At 49.9% G+C, this 11,144-nt stretch overlaps 1 protein-coding gene across 2 annotated transcripts in view; it reads right to left on the bottom strand.

Moving 5' to 3' along the window:
- Positions 1-295: 295 nt before the first annotated feature.
- Positions 296-11,144, bottom strand: part of ATP8A2 (ATPase phospholipid transporting 8A2) — a 494,649-nt gene continuing 483,800 nt past the window's right edge. For both annotated transcript variants that reach the window (XM_069467429.1, XM_069467431.1), the window contains 2 exons: positions 5,403-5,494; positions 296-393 (listed from right to left, as the gene is read on the bottom strand). In XM_069467429.1, the coding sequence (XP_069323530.1) occupies positions 296-393; positions 5,403-5,494 (190 nt within the window). The remainder of the gene's footprint in view (positions 394-5,402; positions 5,495-11,144) is intronic.

Here is an 11,144-nt window from a genome sequence, read left to right as displayed (position 1 = left end):
CCCGCTCTCCCAGAACAGCTAGCACTGGTGTTTAAATGTTGGTCAGACATAATGTTTTTAATTTCACACCTCACAGAGCACAGTTGAATGCTTCGTAACAAGGTAAACAGAAGTCAGGCTAAGCACTGCAGGCGGACGGGGCGGGGGATGTGACTGACAAACTGCTTGGCTAAGGCCACAGAAATGTGTTTCCAGCGGTTTGGCTGCCCACGCCAGTCTCTTCTGACAAGGATGCGTTAACACTGGGCGCAGCAAACAGAGTCTCCTTCCAGAATCCGTCGGGAAAACGCGAGTCTTATTTCTTCCTCGATTTCTTTTTGGTGGTGTCATAAGAACGGACTATTTCTTCCTGAGTCACAGCCCCGTGTTCCTCTTGAGAGAAAGCGTACCCATCTGAAAGGGAAGCACACAGGCGGCACTGGTCACCTGGGGGATCGGGGACCACCCTGGCCCAGAATGAGCCGCGTGTTCCGGAGCGCGCAGGTGACCGGCCTCCTTAGCCTTGGAGGAGTGGAGGCCCGGGGGGAAGTGGAAACCTGGGACCGTGGAGGGGACCGTGGCGGGGGTGGAGGGGACGGTGGCGGGGGTGGAGGGGACGGTGGCGGGGGTGCAGGGGACCGTGGCGGGGGTGCAGGGGACCGTGGCGGGGGTGGAGGAACCGTGGCGGGGGTGGAGGGGACGGTGGCAGGGGTGGAGGGGACGGTGGCGGGGGTGCAGGGGACCGTGGCGGGGGTGGGGGGCCGCGGCCTGACCGGGCCCAGTGGATCTGGCTGCTGCTGCTGAGGTGGGAACGGCCTGAGGGGCAGGTGTCCTATTCCTGGAGGGCTGCAGCCGAGCGCGGCACCCACGGGGGACACTGGCCCATGACTCCACCCTCCAATCACTCATCGGGAAGAACCGCCCCATCTGCCTGCCGCCGCAGGCCGCCGGCTAACGCGGGAAGCTGCAAACGTGCGGGGAAAACACGCCACGCCGACAGTGAGAGCCGGCAAAGCGCGCAGGAGCTTCTGTTGAAATCAGACCGACTCGGACTGCTGACGAGTGATCCAAGTGGGCCTGCTTCCACGTAAAAAAGGAAGAAGGTCACACTATGAAGTCAGGAGGAGTTTAGTGTCGGATCTGTGGCCACAGAAACACTGGTCCTTACAATCAGTTCTCATACTACTCACAAATGACAGCAAACGCTTCCTAGATGCTACGTGCATGAGGCACTGTTCTACACGCTGTTTACAAGTAGCTCATTTAATTTCTCCCAGCAACCCTATGAGATGTGGGATCATATTCTTCCCACTTCACAGATGGGAAAACCGAGGCACAGAGATTTTTGTGACTTGCCCGAGGTCACAGACGTAGAGTGGCAGGGCCGGGCAGCAAACCCGGGCAGTGCACCCGCAGGGCCCACGCTCTCCTGCATCTCCAGCCGCGGCAGAGGTTGTGTTCAGTACCCCAAGTGGGGCTTCACTTCCAACTGGCCCTTCCCACAGAAAGGACGTTTATAAGGCTCGCTCTGTTCTGCTAACCGTCTGCGTCAGGGGTCTGGGAAAGCCCCACGGCTCCATTAGACATTCTGGCCAAGGACTGACGGTCGCAACTCCCATGCCTGTGTTTCTGATTTACCAATGGGGCTGTCAGTTCACGTCACACTCTTCAAAACGGAAAACAGAAGTCAGAGAGGTGCCCAGGTGTCAGCTCCTGGATTGCTGGTTAATTTCCTCAGACTTCAGCTTACAAAGGAAAGTTTCTAGGGTACCAGGACACAGGGTAGCAACGTGTGAGAGTCTTCGTGGAGACAGAGAAGAGGTGGAGACTTCAGAAGACGCCTTGAGCTGTTTTCTTGTTCAGTGTGTGCCGTAAACTGACACTGCGGTGCCGGGCCGGCTTCCCAGCTCCTCCGGAGAGCCTGCCTTCCAGCCACCGCCGAGAAACCCACAGGCTCGGCTGGGCCACTTCGGGAGGCCAGGGCGTGTCTGCAGAGGGGGCCAGGAGTGGACTGAGGACACAGGGACAGCAAGGCCGGGGGAGGGAAAGAGATGGACGGAGTGAAGGCAGAGCGAGGGTGCAGGAGAGGTATAGACAGGAATCTTCCACGGGGGCATCCACCTACATGCTGACTTCCCTTTCTAGCAAAACAAAATCCACAAACCAAAAAAACCCACCACGTGGTAGCCATGGTGAAGCAGCAACCAGACCGGTATGAGCCCCCAGGTAGCCGGGTTCAAGTGCAGGCGGGTCCCTGAGTCGGGAGGCGGAAGCCAGCCTGGAGGGGGAGGCTCCCTTGGGGCGGATGTCCTCGTTAGTTTGTTCTGGCCCTGGGCCCACACCCGGTGCACTTGAACTTCCTGAGGATGGCTTTCCGTACAAGGTGGCTCTGCTTTGATTCTCAGGGCTTTAGAGTCTTCACGTGGTCTACTTCCGTGCACCGAAGAGCAAATGCCGCCACTCATCTCTGTTCCCTCAAAAGCTCTGGATTTTCGCCAAGTGGCTTGATCAGGGATCACCAAGGACAAAGAAACTTCTGCTGCCAGCTTCTGCTCTGGAGGGGCTGCCCCAGCCTCCTGCCTCCCTCTGGCGACATGTGGCTCAAGCACCTCCCGTCCCAAACCCCACACAAGGTGCTCTTTGTGAAGCATTTCTACTGCGGTCCAAGAGGAGACGCCTTTCCTTGGGATGTTTCTAAGCAAAATCGAACAAACAACACTGTCTCCACCGGTAACAAGGCTGTGTACTGTGTGGTCAACTTGGACAATTTTCATTCTCTGGTCTTTTAAAAAAGAACATTTCTGGGATACACCTGATGTTCTCCCGAGGTGCCAGGCGGCAGCTGCCTTTGGATCCGATGTGCTGCCGGGCGGGGAGGCCTGCCACCGGCTCTGTGGCTGCTGGACACCCGGAGGGACGAGCCATGGCCCACAGCAGCAGTTGAGCAAGGACAGGTCATCCCAGCGGCGAGTGTGCTTCATAAACACTGGTCCTCGCAGGCGGGGGCCTCCTGAGCTCGCCACCCTGAAGATGGCTTTGTCCACTCGTTCCACTTTCACCTTGGATCCCAGGGACCCCAGTGACTGAAACACGGGGTGGGGGCAAGAAAGGGTGGCTCTGGTTCTGGCTCTGGCCCCAGCTTGGCTGTTCCTTGGCCATGTGACACTGGGCTCCTTAAACACTCTGGGTCTTGGTTTACTTATCCGTGAAAGGGCCTGGACCAGGCGAGGCCCAAATTCTGTCCAGCTCCAGCCCTCTGTGGGGGCCTCAGGACACCCCCACGGCCACCACACCCAGGCTGCACAACCCTGACCCTCCTTCAGGGCTAGTTCACTCTGCACCGGCAGGGGAGGCCTCTCCACCCACGCCAGAAAGGGGAGGAGCAGGAACCTGTCTCCACAGTCCAAATAGGTCAGTTACTGCCTATCTTTTTTGGCCTTTTTGGGGGGTGGGGAGGGAAAGAAGGGGACTTAGTGAGACATAAAAATAAACACTGTTTCGGAGTGTCCTTTTGGGAAAGGTATCTTAGCTTTTAAAAGAGTCTACTCCCTGTTCAAACGGAAGTAACAAAAACTTCTTTGTCTTTTATTTATTCTGTTTTTCATCATAAGGTACCTGTGCCCACTGGGAAACCAATTCTGGGGGTTTCTGCAGCTTGTAGCTGTGTCACTCCCTCAGCTTGCATTAGTGCCACTGCCACTGGGCCCCCCGTGGGCTGGCAGGGAGACGACGTAGCCACTCTGGGTGGGGAGGGGTTTTAGGTTTCCCTCCTGGGCCTGCTGCAAACCTCTTCTCCCAGGTGAGCAGAGCAGGTGCTCCCAGGTGCTCACTGCCCAGAGCTTCCCCACAGCCCGGCATCTATTGGCTGCACCCACGGCACGTGTCCAGAATGCTGGGCATGGAGACTTTCCCAACCTTGACTGAGAACTAAGTGGACTGTACCATTCAAGAATGAAAGGAGGATGGCTCGTCAGGTTTATCCTTGGTGGTGGGGGTGAGGACTGGCCTCCTGGGTTCAGATGAAATATTTTCCTCTTAGAAACCGGGCCTGGTGGGAGTTCGAGCCTTAGTGGGAGACGTGTTCATGGAAGTGGCAACATAACCACACAGCCTGCCTCACCTGCCCAGCCTCTGCCCACGGCCTGACAGAGATCACGATCAGCTCACAAGGTTCTGCTCCAGGAAGAGTTAATTGTTATTTGCATCCATTTGGAGAACTCAGGGGAAGCCTCCAGCTCTTTGCATTTCCCACTTTCGTTCATCTCTCAGGAAGCCCTGACAGCCAGAAAGTCATGACGATGGCCTGGAGGACTCTGTGGACTCACCTGGCTGGCATCCTAACACACCTGCTTCCCAACTCTGCTACAGCCAGAGTCCCGGGGCATAATCGGGAGGTGGACAGAGATGAGAGGACAGATGAATTTCTTAGTTTTTGTTTTCTTTTCTGAGTAGAACATTTGGTGGGGTCCATAAAATCAAGTCATTTTTCCCTACTATTTTTAGATAAAACTTCGCTTAAGTAGCATTCTTTGAATCTGAGCTCTGATAGCATCTTAATAAAAGTAGCAGTTTCCTGTCTGGAAAAAGATGTCTAATAGGCACAGAAATGGGGAAGACCATGGGGACAATGACAGACCGTGTAGGAAACGCAGATCGCAGTGACAAATACTGTATGTTGGTGGCTCACAGGAACTGAAAGTGCTACTGAAAGTACCAGAAGTGCTACCAAGATCAGAGTTTTTCCTTCCAGCTTCCTGCACAGACCCAGGGGGACATCAGGGGCCGAGACAAGCTGTGCAGACCTTGCAGCCCAGGACCCATCCTGACCACGCGATGTCTCCTCTAGCTGTTAATGACAGAAACGCCCTCAGTCATCCACCAGTTCTAGAACTTGTTGCTGAGTGTTTTTGAAATGTGCTGTGATTTTAGAAACTTTGTTATTGCTTATATTTGTTCAGATAAACAAAGAGGCGGTGTCTTTCACAGCCTCTATGTGTCCACCGTGGCTCTGGAGCTGGGGGTGGGGAATGCCACCCCATACCTGGGGCAGCCCTCCTGGGAAAAGCACAGAGATTTTTTTTTTTTATTTCTTTTCCCATTGATTATCATTGTTTTAATTAGTATGCCAATTTACACAAAAGAGTTTGCATTGCTACCTTTAGGAGCATCAATTCAAAAGTAATATCACTTCAACCTTAAAAAAAAAAAAAATCCTCTTGGAAAGCTGACAGACTGATCTTAACCCCATCAGGATTTTAAGTTTAGGGATTTTGTCATTCAGGCATCCGCCTGGGGCCCAGGGCGTGACCTATATTCAAGCTGCACTTGCCTCGGGCCCAAAACACATTCTACTTCCAAAAGTGTGTGCTGGCTCTGTCCCCATTAGCACTGCTGGCCAGGGTCCCTGAACGGTGGCTACTTACGGGGGACGCACTGCTGGATGGAGCTGCCGCGGAAGAGGGTCGGGGGCGTCTTCCGGCCAAGCCTCTTTATCAGGCGGTCCCGCTCGTTCAGCCTGCAGGGAAGCCAAGTGGTCAGTCTCGGGGCACTGGAGCACATCTGGGCACATGGCAAAGGGACTGAATAAGGTCAGTTTTGGAAATGAGACAGACAGACAGACAGACAGACGGGTGGGTTGGGGCCGGGGAAGCCTCCCCACATCAAGGCAGGCTCAGTTTCCCCGGCTGCCTGTTACTTGCAGCAGACGCCATCGCGCCCCTTGCTGCTGGCTCCCTCCTCTGAAAGGTGTCCCGTTTCCAGTCCGTCCTGCACCCTCTCTCCAAGTGCTGAAGTGCACTACAAGTGCCCTTTTCACACCTGGCGGGACCCCAGGCTTCCCACAGCTCTCCTGCGAGGAGCGATCTGCTTCCACAGCGAACGTCTCAGAGCCTGGCTCCCACCTGCAGCCCCAGAACCCCCACAGGGCGAGAGCCCCACCTGAGAGCCATGGGACCCCCGCTGGAGGCTGGCTGCTTTCTGCACAACACGATGCTTATTTTGAACCCCAAGGAAAATCAAGGTGAGTTTTCTTTTCTAAAACATAAGCACGGGATGCTCTCCCTGACTTTCCCAAAAGTTTTCCCTCCGAGGTTGCCACTTCTGTGAAGAAATATGGAGCTGTCCTGGAGGACACCTGTGTGTTTCTACAAACCGACAGGGAGCGCTTAAGATTGCCCCGGCAGGCCAGGGTGCTCTGTTTTCTCAGTGTCAGGGTGCCATTTCACTCACCCCACAAGGCTCCGGCATCCTGGAGTGCACTGATGCGCAGGGCTGAACTGTGTCCACCCCATTCACCTGCTGAAGCCCTAACCCCAGTGCCTCAGAATGGGACAGGTTCGGAGATGGGGTCTTTAAAGAGGTAATTATGGTAAAATGAGGTCATTCGGGTGGGCCCTAATCCAGTATGACTGGTGTCCTCATCAGAGGCGGCGGTTAGAACAGCCACAGCACAGAGGGGCGACCTTGTGGGCACACAGGGGCGATGGCCCTCGCACGCCAAGGAGAGAGGCTGCAGGGGAGACCAGCCCTAGAGATACCTTGATCTCAGACTTCTACCCTCCGGAACTGTGAGAAAGTGAACTTCCGTTAGGCCCCCAGCCTGTGGGGCTTTGTTACAGCAGCCGGAGCGGACTAATGCGGCCCCAATCCGCTTGTGGGCATGAGAGCATGTGAGGTTGTACGGGGGCCGCACTCGCAACCCCAGACACCCCCGCTCTGTGTGCGAGCCTCGAGCCCGAGGACGCCCTTCCCTGGGGACCCAGCGCCTGCCCAGCTCTCCCAGGCCTTGGAGCTGTTCTTCAGGGCTCTGAGCTAAAATTCACTTACGATGGCCTTGGTTGAAATGACAATGTTTAATTCATCGCCAACTAAAGGTGAGCCTCAGCCAGCTAAGCTTGGCGAAACATCTGATGGCTGAGGAAAGAAAGTACTTTTTCTGTCCTTTTATATTCGTTCCTCTTCACCTTTCTCCCACGGGGCAGAATAATCTCCCAGGCCCAGCTGAGCAACTGCCCTGGACTGCGTGGACGCGCAGACGCCCACGGAGCGAGCCTGTGGCCTGTCCCCCTGTGTAGCTGCCGTTCCCCACCGTCCACAGCCCCGTGCTGTCTGGCTTCAGGACATGGCAAGCGAAACTAAGGGACCGTCCTCACCATGTGGCACTTGCCCAGCACCGGCCAGATTCCTGCACGGTGGGCACTGCCAGGCACTGCTGGGCGTGTGCAGAGGGGACCCTCCCCGCTGGCCCCACGTGGGGACGACTCCGCCCTGGGCTCTGCCCTGCGCCCCTCCTCCGCCCAGCCGTCCCAGAAGCTCCTCCTGGCTCTGTGGCTTACGAGAGCATCACAGAACACAGAAGCAGGAGGGATCGTCATACACGCTGGCTTCTCACCGTGCAGGTGAGGAAACAGGGACTCCGCTGTGTCAGGTGACTCTGCAGGGGTCACACGAGCTCCCCCAGGGCTCCTGCCCCTGCCTTCTGTGCCGGGCAGGCACCGCCTCATTCCCTTGGGGAGCCGAGAGTGCTTTTTCTCTTCCTTTTTATAATGAGATATAAAAACTCGATTCCTTGCTTGCGAGGGACTCTGTGCCACAGCCCTCCTCTGACTGTCGGCGTTTTCCTGACAAGACTTAGCACGACTGGGTCTAGATTTGCTTTTATATCCTGCTCAGCTGCTCAGGCCTGAGAAGCTACAATAAATTGGGGGGTTATTTGTCTTCGCTTGTGGAAAACGCTGGGAATCCTGCCTCTCTCCCATTCACGGTTGGTGCCTCTCCTGCAGCCTCTGTCTGTAATATCTGCGTATCTATCTCATTCTCTCTTCCACATCCCTGAATCTCCCCCGCATTTTCCTTTTCCTTTATCCCTTCAGCTTTGTCTAACCTATTTTAAAACTGTCCAATATGTTTTAATTTAAATCATTATACTTTTCTTGTCCACATATTTTATTTTTCTTCCAAATCCTCCTGTTCTTACATACTATCCTCCTCTTGCTCTTTCAGCTCTCTATCTTCTTTCATCAGTATTTTATAGACTTCTTCAGACTTTCTTTGTATCGCCAGTTCTTGGGGAGCTAATTTTCCTATGTGTGTACCCAGTGACTCTCTCTCATCATGATGTATTTCCTAGATGTGCTCTAGTTCTTCAGAATGAGTTTTCTCTCACCTCTGCCAGGGACTTAGGGGTAACATCAACTTTTCTATTAATATCTTAGTTTGGGGTTCCTGCAGCATTGGCAACCATCTAAAATTGGACATACGTAAATGTGGGCTTCCAGTTTCTAGTGGGTATTTCTTTCTTTCTCCATTTCCCTGGGTACATAGTATGACTTGTTGCTTCTTTATCAGTCTAATGAGTAAAATTTTTCTAGTTTCTGTTTTACTAAAATGGCACCCCTACAAAATTTGTAGCTTGCTGCATGGGGTTCTGCTATGTTTCACCTGGGATGGAGGCCTTATCTCCTCTCCCTGAATTAACCCCTGAAACTGCTGCCTCTGGGCCCTTATGTGGCTTGATGTTTCTATGCAGCCTCCTCAGCTTCAGTTCTCTCTTACCCTGCTGGCTTTGATGTCTCTACTTTTGGTATCTGGATGTCCTCATCTTTCTTTTAAACTTAATTATGTATCAAAACCCTGCCTTTGTTTCTGTTTCACCCAACACTTCCATGTGTTTGGAAAGGTCTTTTCCGAGTTAGCTCAGTCTACCATATTGACCCTACCTGGTTTCCATAAATAATCTGTATTTCCCTGATCCAACAACTGGAAAAAATCACGGCTACAGAGCAAGATCACAGAACTATCCTTTGCCAAGTCTTGCTATCCTTAGAAACAACCTTTTCTGGAGACTTTTAAAACAGCAAGGATGTGACAAAAGCCTTAGGTTATGAAACGGGAATCAGAGCTTATAAAAACACTCCAGTGGAGGTGTCAGAGGCACTGATTTTTCTGTGTGCTCCAATATTGAAATGTCAAAGAACATTATTTTCCCAATTTACCCTTTTTCACTGGAGGAGAAAAATACCATTGTGAAGGGACATTATTGAAATTTCTCATGAATAATAACGTTGGAAAAGCTCAAGACAGAAAGGGGTGGAAGTCAGGAAAACATTTACCACTTATGGTATTACATCATCACTATATGGTTTGGAAGCTATCTGATCACAAAGACACAGCAAAAAAGGTGAAGAAAACACAACCAAATATTAATGTTGGTTAATTCTGAATAATGAGAAGAAAAGAGGAGTACAAATTAGCGCAGGGAAGAACAATTTAGATCTATGAGATTTTTTTTTTTCTTAAAGAGAGAATCCTTAACAAAATACTAGGAAACCAAAGTCAGTGTACTAAAATAATTATATACTATGACCAAATGGGATTTACCCTAGGAATGCAAGGGTGGTTCAATGTACACAAATCAATTAACATAACACACTCCATAATAGAATGAAAAACCCACATGATCATCTCAATTGATACAGAAAAAGCATTTAACAAAATTCAGTACCCTTTAATGATTAAAAAAACCTCAGAAAACTAAAGATATAAAGGAAATTCCTTACCATGATAAAAAGTATTTATAAAAACCCACAGCTAACAATCACAATTAATGGTAAAAGAGCGAGAGTGCTTTCTCTATGATCAGGAACAAGACAAGGATGCCCACTTTCACCACTTCTTTTCAACAAATTTACTGAAGTTCTAACCAAATCAGTTAGGCAAGAAAAGAAATAAAGACCCCAAATAGGCAAAGCAATCTTGAGCAAAATTAACAAAGCTAAAGGCATCACATTCTCTGAATTCAAAATGTATTAGAAGTCTATTTTAAACAAAACAGCATGATACAGGCATAAAAACAGACAGACACATCATCCAATGTAATGGGATAGAAGGCCCAGAAATAAACCCATGCATTTACAGTCAAGTTATTTCCAACAAAGATACTAAGAACACATAATGGGGAAAGGAGAGTCTCCTCAATAAATGGTGCTGGAAAAACTGGACATTCACATGCAGAATGAAATTGGATCCTTATCTCACACCAAATACAAAAATAATTCAAAATGAATAAAAGACTTAAATATAAGAATTAAAACTATAAAGCTACTAGAAGAAAAAATAGGGGAAAAGTATCATGCCTTTTGTCTGGGCAATAATTTTTTGGATAAGAACCCAAAAATATAGGCAACAAAACCAAAAATAGACAAATGGGATAGCAGCAAACTAAAAAGCTTTGCACAGCAAAGAGAACAATCTACAGAGTGAAGACACAACCCACAGAGGGGGAGAAAATATTTGCAAACCATACAACTGATAAGGGGTTCATATCGAACGTATATAAGTGGCTTAACTCAATAGCAAGAAAACAAATAACCAGATTCAAAAATGAGCAAAGGGCCTGAACAGACATTTCTCAAAAGAAGACACGCAAGTGGACAAGTATATGAAGAAAATGCTCAAATCACTAAACAGAGAAATGCAAATTCAAACCACAATGAGATTACCTGACACCTGTTAGAATGGCTATTCTCAAAAAACTGAAACCTAACAAGCACTGGCGAAGGTGCAGAGAAAAGGGGGCCCTTGTATACTGCTGCTGGGAATATAAATTAGTACAGCCACTAAGGAAAACAATATGGAGGTTCTTCAAAAAATTAAAAATAGAACTATTAATACTGTTTGACTCAGTAATCCCACTTCTGTGTATGTAATCCAAAGGAATTGAAATCAATATGTTGAAGGCATATCTGCACTTCCATGTTCATTATAGCATGACTCATAATAGCCAAGATATGGAATCAACCTAGGTGCTGCCCATCAGTGAATGAACAAAGAAAATGTGATCCGTACACATATATACAATGGAATACTTTTTAGTTTAAAAATGAAGGACATCCTGTCATTTGCTACAACACGGATGAACCTGGAGGACAAGATATTAAGTGAAATAAGCCAGGCACAGAAAGATAAGTACCACATCATCTCACTTACATGTGGAATCTAAAAAATCTGAACTCATAGAAGTAAGAAGTAGAATGATGTTTACTAGAGGGTGGAGGTGGTGGGGGAGGGAAGGAATGGGGAGATGTTGGGAGAAGGATATAAAGTTTCAGTTAGACAAGAGGAATAAGTTTTGAGATCTACACAGCAGGGTGGCTATAGTTAAAAAC

This window comes from Eulemur rufifrons, chromosome 4, assembly GCF_041146395.1.
Source record: "Eulemur rufifrons isolate Redbay chromosome 4, OSU_ERuf_1, whole genome shotgun sequence".
Taxonomy (NCBI): domain Eukaryota; kingdom Metazoa; phylum Chordata; class Mammalia; order Primates; family Lemuridae; genus Eulemur; species Eulemur rufifrons.
This window is presented reverse-complemented; position numbering and strand designations above follow the sequence as displayed.